General features: G+C 38.9%; 1 protein-coding gene across 1 annotated transcript in view; it reads left to right on the top strand.

Moving 5' to 3' along the window:
• LOC109933936 (PC3-like endoprotease variant B) overlaps positions 1 to 24,496 on the top strand; it is a 746,762-nt gene that overhangs the window by 520,421 nt on the left and 201,845 nt on the right. Inside the window, exon 13 of the mRNA XM_048598131.1 lies at positions 4,017 to 4,130. Coding sequence (XP_048454088.1) covers positions 4,017 to 4,130 — 114 coding nt within the window. The remainder of the gene's footprint in view (positions 1 to 4,016; positions 4,131 to 24,496) is intronic.

Raw genomic sequence — 24,496 nt, 5'->3', positions numbered from 1 at the left:
CCCATTTCTGAAGAAGGGTCCCGACCTGAAACGTCGACTTTCCTGCTGCCTCTGATGCTACCTGGCTGGCTGTGTTCCTCCAGCTCCACACTGTGTTGTCTGGAACATTGTGTCTAGTTCTGGTCTCTCTACTTGAGGAAAGATGTGGTGGCACTGGAGGCAGTTCAGAGGAGATTCACCAGGTTGATTCCAGGGATAAGAGGGCCATTGTACAAGGAACGGTTGAATAGCTTGGACTAGCACTCGCTAGAGTTCAGAAGAATGAAGGGGGAATCTGATTCAGGTGTAGATAATGCTAAAGGGGATTGATAAGGTGGATGTGAGACAGATGTACCCCCATGTGGGACGGTCTTGAACAAGAGGGCATAGATATAGAGTGAGAGGAGGTAGGTTCAAAACTAAGATGAGAAGAAACTACTTCTCTCAGAGGGTTGTGAATCTGATGAACTCACTGCCACAAGGGTGCAGTGGAGGCAGAATCAATCAACAGATTCAAGAAAAAAATAGTTATGTTTCTGATGAAAAGCGGGATAAAGGGCTATGGGGAACAAGCAGGAAAGTGGAGTTGAGACCAGGATAAGATCAGCCATGATCGTGTTAAAAGGTGGAGCAGGCTCAAAGGGCTAAATAACCTACTCCCACTCCTGATTGCTATGTTCCTATGGGGATGGAGCAAGAACACTTAACTGTCCCTTAATCCTCAGAGCTTAAAGACAGATTCTGATTGTTGAGGGTGTTGCCACAGGGATGCAACAGAGTTTAGCTATCTCCATGACCTGTTTTTTTGAAAAAGGTACAATGTATGTCCAAATAGCTTTTGTCTACATCAAATAGGATCCTGAATATTTATGTATGTAGCTTCTAGCAAGCACAAATGCATCACATTGCGAGCCCGGTTGATGATATTAAATTAGTTTCTGGTATAACTCAACACAGTCTGGATTATTTTGAATTTTCTGTTCAATTCAGCTTACAATAAATATAACATTGTATTCATTTTCTTAATTACTTGCTGTACCTGCATACCACACTTTTGTAATTCATGGATTAGGACACCCAGGTCCCTCTATATTTCAAAGCTATGCAATCTCTCCCCATTTGAAAAATATGTTGTCTTTATTTTTCCTGCCTAAATGGGCAATTCCACATTTTTCCATATTATGCTTCATTTGCCAGACCTTTATTCATTCACTTAACTGATTTATGTTTTGTTTGGTAGCCTGATTATGCACTCTTCACATTTTAACTTCCTACTTACATTGTCTCATCAGCAAATCCGGTGACTGTTGCCTTATGTCCCTTCATCCAAGTTATTTACATAAATTGTAAACTGTTGAGGTCCCAGCACCGATCCTTGTGGCACACCACTTGTTACACATTACCAATCTGAAAAAGATTCATTTATGCCTTTTTTTCCTTTATTCATTGGCAGGTTGAGGGCATCGCTGGCTAGTCAGCATTTATTATCCATCTCTAATTGCCAAGAAGGCACTTAAGAGTCAAACACATTGCTGTGGGTCTGGAGTCACATCCAGGCAGTTTTTTTCCCTAAAGGGCATCAGTGAACCAGATGGGTTTTTCCAACAATCGACAATAGATTCATAGTCATCATTAGATATTTAATTCCAGATATTTATTGGATTCAAATTGCACCATCTGCCATGGCGGGATTCAAACCAAGGTCTCCAGAACATTATCTGGGTCTCTGGATTAACAGTCCAGCAATAATGCCACAAGACCATCACCTCCCTCTGACTTTCTGCTTCCTGTTGACCAGCCAGTCTTTGATCCATGCCCATACGCTGCCCCCCCCCATACCATGAGTTTTTACTTTCCACTGTAATCTTTGATGTGATACCTTCCAAATGCCTTCTGGAAATCTAAGCACAGTAAATCCACCAGATCCTCTTTGGCCGCAGCATATGTTATCACCTCAAAGAATTCCAATTGATTGGTCAAACATGATTTCCCTTGCTATGAATCTATTTGTGTAATCTCTTGTGTAATCTTAAATATCCCCTAAATTGTCTGCCACTGCTCCTCTATTGTCCTATCCTTTAACCTAATTTTCCTATTCTCTTTGCTATGCTTTCATGCCACCGTGATGACCCTTATTCAAGTTTAAATGTAAAATCTCAGACCCATTACTTTTGCCCTCAAACTGAATGTAAAATTCAGTCATCATATGGTAACTGCTGCATAAGTGTGCTTTAACTGCAAGATTTGTAACTGGCTCTATCTCATTGCACAATACCAGGTCTAGTATAGCCTGCTTCGAAGAGGGCTCACTGGACCTGAAATATTAACTCTGCTTTCTCTCCACAGGATGTTGCTAGACCTGCTCAGTTTTCCAGCTTTTTTTTTCTCTTTCTCTTTCAACAGAGAATGATTTCAGTCCCTTTGACTATGGTGTCCCTTATAACTACCGCATTCCATTTTTTCTCCCCAGCTTGAATGACATCATGTGCCACAGTTCCATGGTGAGTTAGCTCATCCCCTTCTGCTGCCCTTACTGTTATCCCGGCCCATTGAAAGAACCTCAGACTTGTTGGACAATTGCAAAAACTGAAGCTCCTGCGCTACATCACGATCCCCTTCCCTGCCTCACTTGTTGTCACACTCCTCCGTTCTTGAACACTGACCACATTTGGAAAGCCCTATCGTGTGATTTAATGGTCTATTTCTACACACCACTCAAATGTAACTGAAAACTGTTAGTAATCACTGTCATTATTCCCTTTAAACTGACAGCAGTGTCTTGAATCCATCCATGTACAGATAAATCAGTAATCCAGAATTTGTTATCACTGAAACTCTGCTTTGCCACAGAGTGCACTTTTGACCTACCCAGACTGAAATCAATTAAAAATTACTGACCTGGCAACAACCTGCCATTTTATATTATTCATATTAGTGTAAAAGCTCTTGAAAGAATTACAGCTTGTTGATTGATGTATAATTGGGTTCTAATGCTTTATCAAGTTCCTGGTTTTTGCTGATCAGTCTTTGTAGTTTTGAAAAACTGATTTAATGTTCATTAGTGCCTGAATTCTCCATTATATTGAAACATATCTTCCCATATAATGTGGTATTTCAGATTTTACTTCAAACCCCTGTGATCTTACTTTGCTGTCTGTAAAATTGTATTGAAAATTAACTTTAGGCATTAGTTTTTTGCTTCCTGGTTTTCTGACTGTGGGAATACTACCTTGTAACAGGCTACTTGGCACCAGATTTAATCTAACGTCGATTAAAGGAAAGAACAGGCAATAAATCTTTGTAGGAAACTCAAGGTCAGCAATGAGTCCCATTGTCTTATTTGTCACTGTAAAATCGGGGCCATTATTATTCTATGTAAGAAATTCTGGTTAATTCAATAGTTCTGTTTTATGTGCAGACTAATCATCAGCCAAGTTCATGTGTATAAATCAGGAAGTAAGTTAGCTGAAAATGAAAGCCACGTTTATCCTCGTGTGGAGCTGGCAGACTAACACAGGTACCAGTCCACCATCTTTAGTATTTGCATTACTGCTGACTCTTTACATTCAGGGGCACAATCACAGACAAAAAATAGTAATATCTTTGGATTTTCGCCTGGCTGATAATAGTTAGAAACAAGAAAGGACCCCAACCATGCGTGACAATTTTTCAAAGCGTAACATAAATACATTTTTCAAAGAAGTACTTATTCCATACGTAGAATTACTGTTCTCTGCTATCTCCAAATAACTCTTTTCAGTAATGAGAAAAGAATACAATGTTTCAATTTATTTAAACTAGCTACATTCTGAGTATTTAAATTTGGAGCAGTTCACAATTTAACAATGTCCAAATTGCTCCTCTCTGTTTAAGGAAATTGTTCTCACTACTTGGATTACACACAATGCAATGAATGTAACTTCACATGTAAGGTAATACAGATTTAAGAAGAAATGGTGAAGTTGACTATTTAAAGCCAGTTGATTTCGACAAAAGGAAATGATCTAATTTGTTTATAAATCTTTTTTCTTATTTAGACCTAACCTTACATGGCGAGATGTGCAGCACCTGACCGTTCGAACCTGTAAAATTTCTGACCCTTTGAACAAAGATTGGAAGATTAATGGAGCAGGTTATCACATTCACCACAAGTAAGAAACCATTTTATGGAAGATTATGTTAATAGTTGCATCTTCATTACATAAAGAATAAGATTTGGCTGATGGAGTTGGAGATGAAGATGGAGAGAAAAAATAATTTCAGCTAATGCAGGATCGCAGGCTTTGATCAGAAAGTTTAGATTAAATCTAACAAGTTACTTGAGAGACCTCAGAGCAAGATAACTTTACAATATTTTTCTCTCTTAATTTAAAATATTCTCTTCCTCTGAAAATATCTTGGACAGATCCTCCAATTCCCAATCCAACACACATATTCCTGTTGAATTTAGAGTTTTCAGTCTTTCATAAGACTGAAACTGTTTTCTGCAACTGAACTGGAATGATTTTTATATGTGTAATTATTTATGCACATATGTTTCAGTTTGACAAGGACTGACTAGTTTACATTGATTCATTGCCTATGGGCTAAACAATGAGAGATTGAAACTTAGACATTTATGATAAGCAGAAAGTGACCCCAGTATCATGGAAATATCGTACCAGTCATTCGTGATACCAGAATTGAAATGTAAGAATTTTGTTACTGTGATTTGTTGTTCATGAGCTCACTGTAAGTTCACACTAAAAAGGCTCACTGTTGTACCTAACTGCATGATACCTTCTGAGTGTTTAGAAATTTCAAGCACTGAGGTTTTTAATTTATTTTACAAGTAGTTTGTTTCTACTTTGACGAAACAATTACCACTGTTTCTATCTAAAAACAACATCCATTGTTAAGAGAGAAGTAGAGTCTATAGTATACTGGACATTATTATAAATGTATTAGTTCAGTAGGACAGAATTATACAATAAGACTGGACCAGATGAGGCTGTTTGACTCTTTGGTTCTGTATTGTCTCTTTGAAAGGGCTATCAAATTGATCCCCCAGTCATTTGCTCTTTCTTCATAATATTAACAATGTTCCAGCAACTTTGCCAAACTTTTTTCACAGCTGTTATTGCACCTTCTTTTATCAGCCTTTCAAGTAGCACATCCAAGAGGAGTCACTGTAGAGAAAAATGTTTCCATGAATCACCTCTGGTTAATTTGCCAGTTTTAGATCCATGCGCTATGGTTGGCAATTCTTATGCATCTGGAAACAGCTTAATCTTATGTATTCTCACAAAGCCCTTCATAGTTTTGAACAAATCTATCTAATCTTTCCTGAACCTTCTCATCTAATAAAGACCCCAATTTCTTTAGTGTCCGCAAGTGATTGAAGTCATGCATCTTTTATACGTTTTTACAAAATTCATCTACATCCTCTCTGGGAAGTTAACACTCTTCCTAAAATCTGATGCCCAAAATTATCTATGATACTCCAGTTATGGCCTAACCAGTATTTTGTAAATACTTAACATAACTTCCTTGGTTTGTACTCTATGCATCTACTTACACAACCAAGGAATCTCAAATGCCTTTTTAACAATTTTTGCAACTAGCCCTGGCATTTTCAAAGTCTTGTCTACCATTAACCTATATCTCTCTGTCACAACCCCGTTAAAAAATACCATTTCTGAATGGAGGCTCCAGTCTCTATGGAGACATGGGTGGGTGGCATGGTGGCTCAGTGGTTAGCATTGCTGCCTCACGGTGCCAGGGACCTGGGGTCGATTCCACCCTCGGGTGACTGTCTGTGTAGAGTTTGCACATTCTCCCCGTGTCTGTGTGGGTTTCCTCCGGGCGCTCCGGTTTCCTCCCACAGTCCAAAGATGTGCAGGTTAGGTGGATTGGCCATGCTAAATCGCCCATAGTGTTCAGGAATGTGTAGATTAGGTGGGTTATAGGGGGAATGGGTCTGGGAGGAATGCTCTGACGGTTGGTGTAGCCTTGTTGGGCCGAAGGGCCTGTTTCCACACTGTAGGGATTCTATGATTCATCTAGTTTACATTGTCTTATAAAATGAATCACTTAAAACTTCTTGGTATTAAATTTCATTTGTCTTGTATCTGTCTGTTACCTTTCTTCTCCTGAACTTTCCTTCCAGCCTCGGCTTTGTTCAGTACATATCTGAACTTGATGCCATCTGCAAACTTTAGTGTTATGCCATGTACACCCAAGTACAGGTCATTAACGTATATCAAAAAGAATAGTGATTCCTATACTGATGCTTAGGAGACACACCACTTCACACAGCTCCAGTCTAGAAAACAACAGTTCACTATTACTCTTTGATTTCTGATCCTTAAACATTTTTGTAGTCATGCCACTGCCCTTTTAATTCTGCAGATTTTAGTTTTCATAACAATTTAATTATGAGGTAAGTTGTTAAATGTCTTTATAAAGATGGGTTACAGAATAACAGTTGCAGCTCTCATCAGTTCTCTCTATTAGTTCTTCACAAATTCAATTGTGTTCGTAAAACATGATTTGTCTTTGACAAATCTGCACTGGATTCCATTTATTATCCCATATTTATCAGGTCTCACCTATTTTTATTGAATTATAGTTTAATTAATTGTTTCCTCGTCATTAATGTTTACATCGACTGGCGTGCAGTTGCCAGGTTTATCCATCTCCCAATTTTTGAGCATCAATGTAAAATTTTCAATCCTCCATTCAACTGGAAGAACACTCCCCTATCTAAGGAGGATAGCAAGATTGTGTTCAGAGCTTCCCCAGTTTCCAACCTTAGCTTACTTAGCCATCTAGAATGCATCCCAGGCATATGGGTGACTTTTCTCCCTTGGGTGCTGCCAACTTTTATAGGACCACATTTTTTCCTATTTTTCTCCCAGATATATTCTCTATTACCACCTCCTTTACTATGACATTGGCATTGGCAGAATCTTCTTCTTCAGCACGAACAGATGCAAAATACTCATTTAGTACCCCAGTTGACAAGAAGATCTCTGTTGGTCCCTAATTTTGGTCCCTTGCATCCTTCATTTGACTATCCTTTTACTAGTTATACTTTTATACAATCATTTTGAGTTTCCTTTTATGTTATCTTCTAAACTATTGTAATGCGTTCTGTTTGTCCCTTTTATTTTATTTTTTCAATTATTCCCTGTTTTTTGTATTCAGCCTGGTTTCCCAATAAATTAGAATTCCAACATTTGTTAATTTTTTTCTTTTAATTCTCCATGTTATTGGTCATACAAAAGGCTTAAAATTTTTGTGCCCAAGGGGAAGTGGCAAAACATCTACCAATCAGCACTCTCCTCTAATAAAGCATAAATGTTGGATTCTGGTTACTTTGGTATTTCTTGTGAATTGCCCTGATGAGTCAAAACAAGACAAAATGCTTTGATAAAATGTCCTTTTTACAGCAATGCACAAGTTCAAATTACTACTTTTCAGCAGCAATATTTTTTTAAGACATGGAAAGGAAAAGTGTTATTTTTTAAAATCAACCTGTTTGGACATGTCATGACATATCTCTGTAGCACTTAGGACTTGAACTTCTGGGCCAGAGGTACAGTCAGTACCACTGCCATCTTATTAAACCTCCAATCTTAATAGTATATTTATTGTGTTTAATTAATTATAGGTGGGCATTATCTGGGACTTCATTTAAGCGCCAATGTAGACTTTTATTCCTACATTCCCTGGTCCGTTGGATTTACTCTGGATGTCACAAGGCATTTCTAACCACAAAACCCAATGTTCTTTATTAAAGCAAAAAACACAACAGCAAATATTGCAAAAATCTTATTCATACACTGCTTATGATCACAAGTTTATCTGGACTTATCCAAGGCTCAGACCAAAGTAGGTGGTCAGTATGGTTCATCTCAACATCGACTCACTGATCAGATGACCTTGTCCTGAGCTTGCTAACTATTGCTGTGAGACAACCATTCTTACAACTTTCTCCATCCAAGTATCAAACTATGATACTGTCCAAATCTGCGGCAGTTTGAATGTGTTGACTGTTGGCAATCATCACAAATGTGTTGTGTTTTCCATGGTTGGTTTGATCACGACCCATTTGGACTTGCCTGTTTTCCCCTGCAAAGACGCTTATCGCTTGATTTTAGCAAACATTGACCTCAGTCTTGGTTGCTCATGTTATTACTACAGTGATGTCATCCAATTAACTGTTTGATACTTGCACAGCGCAATTCTGTGATGAATATACTTTGCTTAGCTGATAAATAGACGCATCATTGCATTTGAACCACTGTGTCTGTTTAAAAACAAGATTCCAGACTTTCAGAGTTACTGTAAAAGAGTTTGGGCCATTATTGCTGAATTTAAATCATTAATCCAAACACGTACACATATTCTTTCAGTCACAGAAACATCAAGAGCAGTGACCTTCCTATTATTAGGTCACCATCTAACCATTAACGTTTTCAATAAGGCAAGCTTCATTTCTTTCTTTTTACTTTCATTTCATTTCAACTAACCCAACAAATTCTAGGTTAATGTCTACTCGTATAAAGAAATAATTATTAAAACTGCTGTGTGGCTGAGTTAAGTGGTGTCTGCTTGTAACTTTTCACTCTACAAATATAAAGCTGAGCAAACGTTGACTTCAGTTCTATCCTTTACCGGTTGGATTTTGAGATTGGGAAATGATAGCAAAGAATGGCTGCCTAAAGGTGAAATTTGGAGTCTGAGAAGACTGTGATGGAAAGCCACAATCTTTGAAGTTATTTGGAGAAATGGCAGAAAGTAAATGTAAATTGTGGGATTCTTGGAGTCTAAACCATAAGACCAGTGGATATGCGATCCTAGGTTACATCCCTGCCAAAGAGGAAATTAGATAGGATTTTCATAATGTCACTTCCAATCAAAAGCAAAATCAGAAATTCAGTATTTTGTGAGCTGGCTTGGCCATCAGTTGGATATTGATGAAGATGCGGATTTTCTATTAGAGTTCTTGGATGAAATTTACAAGAAAAATTGTGGATTAAATATCAAAGAGGTATGGTCAGACAATTTGACAGATTTCAGAAAACACATGATTATTCAGCGGAATAATAAAACATGTTATTTAACAGATTGAAAGAATTCAATTTTGAGATTCCTAGTTCAGTACTGGTATTTAAATTGCAAGATAGTGTTGATGTTCATTATGTACACGGACTCCGGTTTCCGAGTGATGTTTCAGTTCTCTGATATAAGCTGCCTGTTGGGTCAGCTGTCTACTGACTTGAAAATCTCATGGCTAAATAATTATTTCCTGCAGTCTGCTGGAACAAATGGAAAATTCTACAGAAAAAAATAGAGCGTTCAATGATTACTGATTTTAAAATGGTCCAAATGCTGGATGCATACATCACTACGATGGAAGAGTCACAGAAAGCAGAATGAGAATGAAACTACCTTTAACAGATCTGGCTATTACAGCAGGAAGAAATTGGAACAGCAATGATAAGCAAATAATGAAAGTCAGAGCGAGCCCACAACCAATGATTACATCTATGCTTTGCTGTCCTGTCACATCCAGTCGTGAATGGTGGTGGACAATTAAACAACTCAGTGGAGGAGGAGGCTCCAAAAATGAGCCCTTTCTCAATGGTGGAAGAGCCCAACAGATCAATGAAAACAAGACAAGGTTGAAACATTTGTAGCAATCATCAGCCAGAAGTGCCATGTGGATGATCCATCCCAGACTCCTCCTTTGGTCCCTAGCATTACGGATCCCAGTCTTCAGCCAATTTGATTCACTCCACCTGATATCATAAATGGTTGAAGGCACTGAATACTGCAAAAGCTGTGGGCCCTGACAACATTCTCAAAATAGTGCTAATGACTTATGCTCCAGAATTTGCCATTCTCTGAGCCATGCTGTCTTCCAGTCTAGGTTCAACACTGGCATCTATCTGACAATGTGGAAAATTGCCCAGATATGTCCTGTACACAAAAAACAGGTCAAACCCAACCTGGCTAATTACCACCCCATCAGTCTACTCTAGATCATCAGTAAAGCGATAGAAGGTGTTATCAACAGTGCAATCAAGCAACTACTTACTCAGCAATAACCTGCTCAGTGACTCCCAGTTTAGGTTCCGCCAGGGCCACTCAACTCTTGATCTCATTACAGCCTTGGTTCAAGCATGGATGAAAGAGCTGAATACCAGAGGCGAGATGAGAGTGACAGACCTTGACATCGAGGCCACATTCAACTAATTTTTGGCATCATGAAGACCTAGAAAAACAAAAATCAATGGGTATCAGGAGGCAAAGTCTACACTGTATGGAGTCATACCTGGCACATAAGAGGATGGTTGTTGCTGTTGGAGGTCAGTCATCTCAGCAGCATGACATTTCTGCAGGAGATCCTCATGATAGTGTTCGAGGCCCAACCATCTTCAGCTGCTTCATCAGTGACTTTCCTTTCATCGTAACATCAAAAGCAAGGATGTTCACCAATGATTGCACAATGTTCAGCACCATTTGTGACTCCTCAGATAGTGAAGCAGTCCATGTTCAAATCAAAGTTTCTGAACAATACCCAGGCTTAGGCTAACAAAGGGAGAAGTAACATTCATGCCACATAAATGCGAGGGACGACCATCTCCAATAAGAGACAATCTAACCACCACCCCTTATTATTCAATGGCCTTAACCATCACTGAATACCCCACTATCAACATTCTTGGAGTTACTAAACAAAAACTGAAATAACTATGAATGCTGTCAATCAGGAACAAGATTTTTTCTTCATAGATGCTACCAGACCTGCTGAGCTTTTCCAGCAGCTTCTGTTTTTATACTTGGGGTCACCATTGACCAGAAACTCAACTGGGCTCACCACATAAACACAATGACTACAAGAGCAGTTCAGAGGCTCATAATACTGCAGCGAGTAACTTACCTCCTGACTCCCAAAAACCTGTCCATCATCTACAAGACATAAGTCAGATGTGTGATGGAATATTCCCCACTTGTCTGGATGAATGCAGCTCCAAGAACACTCAAAAAGCTTGACACCATCCATGACAATGCAGCCCGCTTGATTGGCACCACATCCACAAGTATCCACTCCCTTCATCACCCACACTCAGTAGCAGCAATGTGTACAATATACAAGATACATTACAGAAATTCACCAACGATACTTAGACAGCACCTTCCAAACCTACAACCTTTTCCATCAAGAAGCTCAAGGCAGCAGATGCATAGGAACTACATCACCTGCAAGTTCTCTCCAAGCTACTCACCATCCTGACTTGGAAATATATCACCATTCCTTCACTGTCATTGGGTCAAAACCCTGGAATTCCCTTCTTCACTGCATTATAGGTCAACCTACAGCAGGTGCATTGCAGCAGTTCAAGAAGGCAGCTCACCACCAACTTCTTAAGGACAACTAGGGGCAGGCAATAAATGCTGGTCAGGCAGCAACACCCACATCCTATGAGTGAATGAAAAAATAAACAAATAAATTCCAGGAATGCCCGAAGAACCGTTAATAGGTGCCTCAGGTGTGAGTCTAAGTACCATTTTACATTTAACTGTCCAAAATAGAGAAACAAGGTCCTCAAAGATGCAGAGATAATAAGGTGTAGAGCTGGATGAACACAGCAGGCCAAGCAGCATCAGAGGAGCAGGAAGGCTGACGTTTCGGGCCTAGACCCTTCTTCAGAAAACGCAGTTCCTACTATCTCTGAAGATTTTCTGAAGAAGGGCCTAGGCCGGAAACGTCAGCCTTCCTGCCCCTCTGATGCTGCTTGGCCTTCTGTGTTCATCCAGCTCTACACTCTGCCCAGTATCAAGGTGCTATTCACACAAAAATCACACATCATTATATGGCTGACACCAAAATCCCAAAACAACTGCTGCATTCTGAACTTGAGCATGGTAGAAGACTCCCAGAATGACAATGGAAATATATTAGGGGTACCATCAAAGCATCACTGTCATGGTTCAAAATTGCTAATTCATGTAGATCCCTGGCTTTTGATGGATCAAACAGAAGATTCATCCAGGAAAGTACTCAAACAGAGAAGTGAAGTCAAGATTTGGATGTAACACACAGCATTAAAAAACTCAAAAGAGAAACAGGAAATGCTGGAAAAGCTCAGCAGGTCTGGCAGCGTCTGCAGAGAGAAATCAGAGTTAAAGTTTTGGGTCCAGTGGCCCTTCCTCAGACCCTAAAACCCACCTACCCAACTATTAAAGCACCACCTGTACTCCATGTGACAGATCATGCACATTTCAGACTCTATCAAACTACATTAGAAATGGCTCATCCTTGAACCTGTAGAACTGACTAAGAGTGATACTTAAGACAAACTTTTGTATAGGTAAAATTATTGAGAAATGGATGGGGACTGGATTTGAAGCTGTCCATTCTGCCCTTCAAACCTGCTTCACCATTTCATTTAATCATGGCTAATCCTCTGTCTCAATGCCATATTCCTGCTCTCTCCCCATACCCGTTGATGCCTTTAAAATGTAAAAATTTTATATGTTTCAATCAGATCCACCCTCACCACTCTCCCCCACCACAATTCTTGTAAATTTGAATGAATACAGACCCAGTGGAACCTATTTCTGCTCGTAGGACACTCCTTCCATGCCCGGTATAAGTGCAGTGAACATCTGCTGTGTTCCCTCTGTGTCAAGTATATGCTTTCTTATGAAGGGAGACCAAAACTGTAAGCAATAGAATAAGTGCAGTCTTACCAAGACCCTGTGTAATTGCAGTAAGACATCCCTACTTATCAATAGATATCCTCTGGCAATGAAGACCAATATGTTACTTTCCCTCCTAATTGCTTACTCACCTGCCTGTCTGTTTTTATTGCCTGGTATACAAGGACACTTCAATCCCTTTGTATATCCACATTTCCCAATATATCACAATTTAAATAATATTTTCTGTTTCTCACACCAAGGTATATAACTTCACATTTAGCCATGCACTCACACATACTCCCTCAACTTGTCTTAATCACCTTGAAGCCTCTTTTCATCCTCCTCACATCCATAATCCCACCAAGATTTGTGTTGTCAGCAAACTTAAAAATGTTCCTTAATTCAAATTGTTCTCCTTTAAATTTGAAATTTTACCACGTTGCAGTCACTATCCCCTAGAGGATCCTTAACTACAATTTACCTAATTGCACATTACTAGATCTAAGATAGCTTAATCCTGAATGGGTTCTGCAACATATTGCTCTAAGAAACAATCCTGATGTACTTGACAAATTTGTGCTTCTCATTGTCCAACATCATCCTCTCTCCTAAATTATTCTGAGTCCCGTTCAGCTTTCTCCTCGACTTACTGAACTGCAGTGGGTTCAAAACCACCGACTCCTCAGATTTCAACTTGTCTTTTTATTCAAGACCCCCCAAGGTCTTTGTGGATGTCATGATAAAGAGCACAGCCCACTGTAAAATGTGTGAAGATATTGCCACCAGCATCATTATCGTGTTTTGTGTGCTGAAGCTTGTCAAACTAAGGTAGAGTTTCTGGAAAAGAACGTCTTTGCTTCTCTATTTGACTTGAAATTTTGTGGACATTTTTGACTATTAACCTTTGTGTCGCATCTAGACAAAGTAGTTGAAGATGTTTGAAGGAGGTTTTGTTTAAAATTACATCACCTGATTGGAAAGGAACTGTGCTTCCTATTCTGAAACTTTAAATGCAATGGACTGGATTTTGCCATTCCAATGCTGGGAAAATCTGCAAGTGAAAATGGAGGTGAATTAACCATATATTTAAACACCTTAGCCAAAAAAAAACTTGTTGGCTGCTTTGACCAGTGCAGAAAATGTGGTACAAAATTTCTTGTTGCGCATTCAAGAGTGAAGTTTTGGTCTTCGAGAGAGCTTAGTTTCTAAAGTCTGTGCAAAACACTTCAGGCCAATCAGTTCACAAATGTGTTAGGAAGTCTGAATCCTATTGATAGGTAAGTTTAAAAGGTGTTGCCAACTTTGAATGTCATAATTAGACATTGTGTGAAAAGTACATATTTTAACGTAGTGATTGTTCATAGGACTCTTTCCTTAAAAGATAAATGACCAGTAAATTTATCAACACTGTGTAAACATCTGGATGTATCAAGAGTACTTTTTCCATTGGATGAATGTCTTTTATGGGTTCAACAGAATTGAGAATTGATATGAAAATTTTGTTTGGATTCTGTGCTTTAATTTTTACATTGTGATGGGATTTATGTGAAATTTTTCATGTTATTGAATATGAGTTTGGTTTTATAGTTTTTGACTTTGTAACTGATGGATTTTCTGTGTTACTTATGAACCTGTAGGTGTTTCTGTAGTCACAGTGATTTCTTTTAGAAACAGTTTTTGACACCTGGCTTCAGAGTGAATGGGCTTTGTGCAGCACTAACAGACTTTGTTCATATTCGATTAATTGCAAACTAGCATGGTAAATAATGAGGCCTCAAAATTTGTTAGACAGTTATGAAACTTTTTTTTTGAGTTTAAAGGCAATAGTCATACCTGAGAGTCTTTTGGTCTGATATTTAACTTTGGATGGAACACTTCTGTGAAGTCTGTGTGGAGAAGTGCACATGAGAGAGATGGACATGTTTTGAACCTTAAAATGAAGAGTTGGTGCTAGTTCCAGACCAGAAGTGTTAGGATAAAGCCCTGAAGAGGCTACTTAAACCTGAGTATATTTAAACAGGTGTATGATAGCTCCAGGAAGAAGTGATCTGCAGTTCCAATCTAAAAGTTAGTCACAAATGACCAAGGTGTTAGAAACAGGCACTCTGGTAAACATGAGTCATATTTTGAGAACTGTACTAATGGTATGTTTTGGGTATGATACTGAACCTGTTTAGTTTATTTTCATTTTTAAAAAAAGCTTTGTGTTGATTGGATTATACTTTTATTGAGTTTTAAAAAGCTTTGAATTTACATTATAAGAAGATGGTTTGGATTATTCTTTTCCAACAATTTATTTTGTAATAAAATATTTTATTGTTACAACATTAAGTTCTTATGTTTTAATGAGAGATCCCTTCATTAAAAACAATATCAGAATGTAATATGTCAGATTGTGTTCCTGTCAGGGATCTGACATATCCATTTCCACCTTCTACTGAGATCATGACAATATTCATTTAAAGTCCAGAGCTTCTGAAAAAACTAATAAAGTTACTTGATTTCTTTGATTAGAAGGCTATCAAGTGATTCGCTGAAATAATTCACCACATGCTTAGGCATCTGTTTAGTCAAATTCAAGGCACGATTATATTCAGCTTTGGAGTATTTGTTTACATATCTGTGCAATGAATCCCATTATAAATGCTCGCCTGGGTTCCAAAACCCATTAATGACCACCACTCAGCATAGGTTATTGAAGTAGTTGCCACGGAGATAGTAAGCTTTAATTGACAAGTAAGCTTATTGGCCATTTAATAAGATTATATTTTTGATGGAGTTTTTTGAATGCCTATTTGTTTATGTTTCAGATTTATAAGTTAAGAGGTGTGAGTTTTTTTCAAGTCGAGTTTGAATAGCTTTGCATGATTATCGGTTTGATGAGCTCCTAAGAGACACTTTTCTTTCAAGTGGAGTTGAAAGGATGCTTGTTTATTTTGCTACTTTCATAATCAACTCTTCCCTATGCCTTATAGAGCATGTCAGTACTTGGTGAATATTAAGTGAGTGAGTGTAGAAGACATGGGAACGGGAGGGGATTTGGGATGCATTCAGGAATGGATGGATCAGAACAGGAAAGGTTAAGTGAAGGTGGTGAGCATCAGAGAGTTTAATATTCGTAAATTGAACCAGACCAATATCGTGGTGAATGAAGGTGGGCCTTCTAACCTATCAGCTCAGCATCTACCTACCCTGTTTCCATGTTAGGGCTGCTCTGGGACGCACAACTCCAAACTTAAACCCAACCCTAAGTGGCCAGGGATAAAATAACATGGATGTATGTCTGTATAAGGAGCAGGAATGCAATGCCTTTAAACGATTCACCTTTCAATTTCTGACTGAAAAGGAAAAATTCAACCCAGTATAATTCAGGGAAGAGGAATGATTGTGTCAATGTGGCGACTGTTACAATAATCATTTTGTAATCTTAAAAATGCTGTAAAAATCCACAGGATAGGGACAGACAGTGGATGAGTTCTGTACAGAGCTAATGAAGAAGGCAGTGAAGTCCAAGCTCCTTGAACTACATCAAGAAGGTCAGATGTTAGCTATTAAAGTTCATGATATACAGAAATCTCATTGACAATCACTAGTGAAAGAATGAAGTGATGGAGCAAGTATAATCAATTAAATTATCAGAGCGATATAGTAAATAGAGACCACTGTTTAGAAATGGATATTAAGCAACATGAACCAATAAAGAGGGACACTAAAAGCTCATGACTATTCATGTTATTTCTGTGATTGTACGTGAGAATGAGTGACCAATGAAACAGAAAACTTTTTTTTTGTGAAATGGACAATATTATTTTCTGCTATTCTAATGAAAGGGTATACCAAAGCAAAATCTATAATTGCATCAACAATATGATGAACAAATGTGCAATATGCACTAAACTAGAAATAGAGGGAACAACTGATGTCCACAAAAGGCAAGAAATATCTATTTCATGAAAATCAGAGAAAAGGCTAACCCTATGCTTAAAAAAAATACAAAAATTGTGTTACAAACCTAAAGAGTGTCAGGGAAAATATTAGCTGATTTTAGATGCCCAGGAAGCAATGGCCCAGAATTTCCTGTAAAATTAATGCTCATTCCAAATTGCACAGCAGCTTCAAGAGAGATTTACATGGGTAAGTGAATTAATTTTAAATCTCTTGCTATTGTATCATAGACAACACCTTACATTTTCCTCAATGTGCTCGTCATTACTCATAATGGACTCCAGATGTTATTAATATTCTGTAAATGCAGCTTTCTCTCTCAATGAAGTTGGACGAAACCCAAGGGCTGCTACAACAAATGGTCTTTATATCTATGTCGCTCGTTACAATATATGACATTGTTCTTAGAAGGTAAATCACCAGTAAATTTATCAACAGATATAAATATGTCACCTGGACCCTATGATGAGATGTTAAAACTTCAACCCAAGGTATAAAAGTCTTAGCCCACTTTCTATTTCTTTCAGCACACTCCTGATGGAATTAAAATGGGATTGTACTGAAGGCGCTGCAGATTTTCAACCACAACTTGTCTTCTTAAACTGATACTCAGCATGGAGGGTGGCATCTTAATGCCATTTTACGTTTGGGTTGGGACTAGTTATATGTCCTGACCCTGAGGGTGTCCAATTCCCATTGTCCTGTGCTACCTTGCCAGAGGCATCCAAACAATACACTACCTCCACATTTGCTGCCTAATATAGGAGAGTGGGGATGGGAAAGGAAAGTTCATTGAGAGCACACAAGGCTGTAGCTGACTGGCTCAGCAGGAAGGGTGGCTGCTGCTGATGTAGTTGAGGAAGAGCAAACACGTCACAACATTGAAGCTTAAAAAGCCAAGTGTGACGGCAGCTACTGGAGCATGATTGTGGAATGGAGGCCCTCACAGAGCATGGCCTGTGGCCACAGCTGTGTCTCTCTGATGCCAGCACTGGAATCTCCTCTGTGATTCCCTCCTGCTGGGAGGTCACCTCCATGTATCCTCCAGCCTTAGGGCTCAGTAGAAGGACCATCCGCATTTTGAAGAAGCTGGTGACTTTAACAATTTACCTTCAAGTTGGCACTTAATTGACCCTAGTTGGTTACTCTACTGCTGAGCCAGTCTAATCCAATCTCTGACAGGATCACTGGCTGGTTAGAACAAGCAAATGGATGATTTGGTACACAACTTTCTGAAATTCCCCTTTTCCCCCATCTTCCACACAGCCATGTCAGCTAGCTGATAAGATTTCACCTGGAATTATTTATATGAGCAATGGGATCACGAAAAGTTTCGAAACAGAGGTGAAGGTTATATGTAAATGAGGGTTCCACACTGGTTGTATATAGTTCTCCCATTTGTGTCAGCCATTCGGTGATCTCACCAGCCACCTCGAAGCGGGTATTTTGTAGCTGCTGAAGAAAGTATGCAAAATTTGTTTGGAGAAACTTTCTGTGGATCCAGGTGGGGCAGGACTGTGTTTTCTGAGCCTCTGCCAAGCCAAGCTCGACTGCCACCAGAATTATTCCCTAACCTCAAACTCAATCCGACAGATTCACTGTGGGAACCACCTGATCTCCTGCCTTCCCACAGCTGATAAACTGCAGCAGAGGGAGGTATCTGTTTGCTGCTTGAAGCTTACTAGCCCCTTTGAAATGAAGTTTGTGACTGTAAATGGCTCAGGCCTCCCAGTTTTAGACAGTTGGCACATGCACGACATCAACTTGGTACTATTTCAGACAGAAAATCAAACGTTTCCCTGTATATGATAGACAGCAGTATATAGAACTTTTGTGTTGATTTCTCTTTGCATTTTGTCTGTCACTTATGCCTGTATATTTGAGTATGTAGGTACATGAGTACTTTGCCAGATAATACTATAATTCTGGGTTTCACGTGAAATTCAAAGTCTCAAACCACTTCATAATTGCTTCTGTGCAGAATTCCAATTTAATACAGCATACATTTTAAATATACAATCTTACCTTCACCGTAAAATACTCCCACCATTGTGTTCCAAAAATGCTATTGGGCCTCTGTAGTGTTTCAACTGCAATCAATAACTGATTTTTGCAGTTTGCTTCAAGTTATCTGTTTTTGTTTTGTGTTATGGTTCAAATGTGAATTACTGATTGATTAAATGGGTGAAACTGTAAAAAATTGACAATACACCATTTGTACCGCAGTTCCTAGAAATCCCAGTGCAAACACACAAGTTCCTAACAAACAGGTCATACATTTATCAGAAGTCAACTCTTATTTTGTTCAAAAACACATGGCGTAGCCAACTGGCAGAGAAGTCTGGGTGACCCTGCCTGGGTTTATTTTCTTATTAATTTCTATTTATTTTGGTTTTTTGTCTATATAATATTTTGCCAATTTCTAATGAACTGTTTCTTGTTCAAATCGTCTATGATTTCTTTACACATTGATGCAACTATTCAGTAACCTGCTGGGCCAGGAAAAATCTTACAGTGGAAGTAAAGTTAATGGCAAGCAAGCTAATAGTGTTAATGTGAAGGGCTGCATATTTATCAACAATAGCGTGACCTTAGGATGCTTTGATAAGTGAAACAAAAATTAGTCGACATTTGGCGCATTGAACTAAACTCTCTGTAAATCTTTGATTTCTGCTAAACAATTTACTGCTTTCTCTAAAACATTATCCCCAGTTGAGCCGCTCAATTAACAAGAACTAATAAATTATCCCACACAGAAGCTTCTCATTGTAATCTTGCTGTTAACCCTATTGTAAAAATGACACACAGGCAACAGATTCTGTTGCCGAACAGCAGTCACTGTGTTTGGACACAGTGTTATTTAAATACAGTGGTCAGTGTGAGCAGGGTGAGAGGTGAAAGCAGGTCAGATTAAACCTAACCCCTCTGGCACTCTCAGAATCCTGGGGAGGGATTAATGAACGTGATTTTCCTGCATTTACTGCACTGATTGCTGGATAATGGCTTACCAACAATAACATTTTACCAATCCCCTTTCTCCGGGCCCATCTCATTTCTGCCTCTGTGGGGGTGATGATTGATTATGCGAGCATAATCAGAGCAGTAAACAGATTTGGGTCACTTCTGTAGGAAGATTAGTTCACTTCAAAGACAGGTGCTTAACTGGCTTACTAAGTCTTAAATGAAGGTTTCTGTACCAAAAATGTTTTGCCCAACTTGGGCTTTTACTTTTATCTCAACACTGTCACTTTAAAGTTGTTAATTTGTCTTTACTTATTTCACAAACACATTGTAATGATGGTAAGAGTATTTATTTTATCATTGAATTTGATTCAGTGGTTTCTATGAATGTGAATTTTTGTCAACCTGTAATCGTTTTGGTAGATTTCTGCAAAAAGTGAGATTGAACATGCACCATGAAGTTCTGTAAGCAAGGATATAAATGTCTTCATTACATTTCATATCACATATAAGCTTTCTTATTCAGGTAGGCAAAAGTGGCCACGTTTCTTGATTCAAATTAATCACATCTTGAACCAAATAAAAGCGCAAGTAGTGTAAAAACAAGTACCTTGTTCAGGGACCTGTATTATCAATTTATACATTGGTGAAAAGGCTTTTATGTGGATATGTTTTGTAATGATTAGTTATCCCAACCAATATCAATCAGTAGAGTTTCTTCTATTCTACAATATCATAGTTTTGAAGAAAGATTGCAAGATAGAATAAAACAAATCAGCTCCAAATGAAACATCCTGAGGTATCCTCTTTTCTTTTTAAGCATGTATACCTTTAAAAAGAGCAGCACTTAGATAAGGGTTTGTAATCGCTAGAAGATTTCAAAAGACTTTGTGGTTATAAGTATTGTGCTGCCTGTGATAAAATGGGCACTGAAAACTGTCCAGCAATGTGTTCACTGTTATAAAAGATTACTGTAAGTGGATATGGAGTTGAAAAACATTTTTTTTAAATTCCGCAATAAGATTCTGTTATAAAATATTTGGAAGATTTAACAGTGGCTTCCGAATTTAATTTTACCCACCACACAAAATTCTTTCCGTAGAGCTTGTAAGTAACAGAGATTTTGCTCACTCCAGCCAAAGCCAACAGCATAGGAGAGGCATGGACAAGGACAAGCCGAGAGATGGCTGTTAGGGAATTCATCTGTCTGATATTGATGGGACCACTGGCAGCACAGGGTACAGGCAAACTAGCCCATCTGTGGAAGTGGGGCACATTTGAGTTCCGGGCCTTGGATTATGCCCATACCACATAAACAAAGAAGAGATTTTCAGACCCTCTTTTAGGGGTACAAGGTCAGCCTTGGCATCAGCAAACTCCCTCAACAGGCTCAGCAATACATTTTGTAGCCTCTAGGAGCAGATATATGCCTGTAATGAGGTTGCTTATGATGTGGGTGATTTTACACAGTAAATATGACCTGACCCTGCAAACTTTGACTAATGTTAAAGGACCTGTCCAGCATCTATGTCAGATGTTAGGTCTGTAGACATTTGGACTGCAAATGCATTAATACAAAATTACTCTGCTGTTTAACAGAGATAGTAACTCATTTAATTTAAGCAGTTGGTTGAAAATTTTCTTTTACTATTTCAGTGAAGACAGAGTAGTGCATTAATTTGCAATATTAGAAGTCAGTTTTCATTTCTAATGGTGCCTTTCTTACCATCAGATGCTCCAAAGCAAGTAACTCTTGAAGTATGATCACTGTTCTAATATAGGAAAGGCAGAAACCAATTTATGCACAGAATCCACGCTCAAACAACGATGTGTTGTTTTCTGTGATCTTCATTGAGGAATAAATACTATCAAGGCCACTGGGGATAATTCCCCTGCTTTTCTTCAAAATAGTGCAATTGGATCTTTTTTACCTGAGAGGGCTGATGAAGCTCTGGCTTTAATGTCTGATATGAAAAAATGCACTTTTGATAGTTCACCATTTCCTCAGTACTGCACTGGAGTACCAGCCTGGGTATCTTGTGCTCCGGTCTGGGGCTGAGATTTAATAGAATCACAGAATGGTTACAACACAGAAGGAGATAATTCAGCCCATCATGTCTATACTGGCTCTCTGAATGTGCAATTATTTAATCACTGTCTCACCTACTTCCATAGCCTTGCATATTCTTCCCAGTCAGATAATAATTCAGTTCCTTCTTGAATGATGTGATGGAACTTGCCTCTAATCTATTCTCAGGCATTGCATTCCAGATCGTCACTACTTACTACGTTAAAAAGTTTTTCCTCATTACTGTTCATCCTTTTTGCTTGATACTTTAAATCTGTACCTCTTTTTCTCAATCCTTCCCTCAATGGGAACAATTTCTCCTTTCCTGTCTCAGCCACTCATAGTTTTGCGGACCTCTTTCAATTTTCTCTTCTTCAGGAAATCAGTCCCAACTTCTCCACTTCCATTGGGCACTGAAGTTCCTCGTACTCAGGCCCATTTTTGTGAATCTTTTCTGCAGTCCCTCCAATATCTTTGCATCTTTCCAGAATGGAGTTCTTGGGGTGGGTATGATGGAGTGGACCGAGATCAGTAGAGTGGGAGTAAGCACTTCTGATTCCCAGCATCATGAAACCTGTGCCCAGTTTCATGGGGTTGCAAGAAGTTCCTAACACAAGAATTCCTTGCACTGAGATGTCAATTGAGCACCTTAATAACAGTTTAAAGCCAATTATCCCCAAACCCAACAGAATTTACTGGATGTTCAGGGATTTAGCAGAGTTTGCATCGGTCTAATGTGGTTCCCAATGGCCACCCCATACAACAGGAAGAGGGGGTGTCCCCTCATTGACAGCTACTTGATGTCTAATTGAGGGACATGTATCAGGAAGACGGGGCATGCTAAAAACTTCCCCCTGGCCTTATGTCCAATTCCTACTGACCTACTAAACCTTAACTTGAAATATTTTAAACAGCATTTTTTTTCAAAAAAGTGTTGTGTCAGAATCCCACTGGCTCAGTGATTAAATGCATCACTTGGAATGACATTGAGTCATAGAAACCACAAAGGCCCCTGGTTAATCCTGATTCAGTTGTTGAGAAGTGGAATTGGCATCTATGAGCCAAAGAACAGTAAAACTAAATAAAAACCGAAAGGACTGCGGATGCTGTGAATCAGCGTAAATCTAAGCTGGAAATTTCTCATCATTACCTCATGGAAGCAGGGTTGTTGCTGTTAAGTTTGGTTCAGCATCAAGCAAGGGCCAGATGCAATAAGGCTGACTATCTGTTGAGAATCTGGAATTATTTTTAGGGCTAGGCCTCATTGGCACTACAAGTCCAACGCAGTCTCTAAATGCAGGTAGAGCATTCAAAGTTAGTTACAGATGTAACACCCCAGTTGAGCCCATCAATTCCTAAACATCATTGGACCCTGACTACAAGATAGTGAAGAAGACTGCCAAATCAACCAGGCTGGTGCCTGGGTTGCTTGGGCAGAAACGCCCAACAAACCGGACTGGACCAGGAATGAGGCACTAAATACCACAATGTTCAAACTGTGAGCATTCCCAATTCCACTGACTGCAATGAACTTGGAGCAGGAGTGGGCTAGGTGTCAGGTGAAGACAATATTGATCTCAATTCTCACTGTTGAACCAACAAAAGCATTCACAGTCAAGACTCTCAAATGAAGATCTGGTTCTGTCTCTGACAGAACCACACTCCAATAGGAATCATTGCCTTCAAGAGAGTAATGGCAAGGGAGCTGGGAAGAAATATGTCATCCACCTCTTCAATGAATAATTTGATAGATTTGCTTCTTTGTAAATTAGATAATGTCATTAAGAATTTCTTTACTTCTTTGTAATTTTAGTCAATGATTGGGCATATGAAATAGGTCAGGAGCCAATTCTGCTTGTTTTTCTTTTATAGTAACAGCAGCAACCACCCCACACCCCACCCCAAGTGACCTCTATTTATATAGAACTTTAATGTAGTAAAATGATCAAAAGCTTTTCACCGGAGTGTTACCAAATAAGATTTGACATCGTCCCCTTCTCTCAGCCCACTGAATTCACAATGGTCTAAATTGCATATATAATAATGTAGGCCAGTAACACGGCAGTTCTAAGTTATGCCTTTTCATATTGTCACAACATTTGGACTGAAAATATCACAAGAAACAGTGACTGCCAAATCAGAGAGGTTTGAAGAATATGGAGAGTTTCTCCATCCATTTCTGCAACTGCAAGTGATTTTATTTTCGCCATTCTGCCTGCACAGACCCTGGATTTTCTTCTCAATGCGTCTGACACAGTGAAACCAGCAGGAGGTTTTGCTTGAACTCTCAACCCACGGTGAAGATTTTCAAAAGCTTGGGCACACACGAGCAGAATTCAAATGGCTTTGTCTTTTGGCATACTCTTATTTTACATTGTGAAGTGGGATGAACAGCACAGGGATGCAGCAACGTCAGCTCAGGTAGCACTGAAAACAAGGGGAATCAGAGCAAATCAGAAAACTGATGTCTGCCTCTCGCAGACTGCCTTCGGCACCGTAGCCTTAAATTTTCCTCCTCCAAATCTAAATAATGTAATATCCCTTCAACCCACTACTCAGCCTATAATCAGACAATACATTAAAACCTGTTTTGCCCCTATATGACTGTGAATACTCATCACCTGATTAAATAACTCAGCATTACATAATTACACCCTTTCTGAATTCTCTAAAGCCATGAATATTAATGTATGATTTCAGTACACATTCTACTTGAAGTACCGTAAAGTCGAAAGTGAACAGAAGCTGGCTACTGTTTTCTAACACTGTTCTTCATTGGGTAATTACACCTGACTTTCTTTCACCTTTTTCAGTTGTTTTCTAAGCACAACTTGAGGGTCAACA

This window comes from Rhincodon typus, chromosome 6 (genome assembly GCF_021869965.1).
Source record: "Rhincodon typus isolate 14 chromosome 6, sRhiTyp1.1, whole genome shotgun sequence".
NCBI lineage: Eukaryota > Metazoa > Chordata > Chondrichthyes > Orectolobiformes > Rhincodontidae > Rhincodon > Rhincodon typus.
Note: the sequence above shows the minus strand (reverse complement) of the source record. Positions and strands in the feature narration are given on the sequence as shown.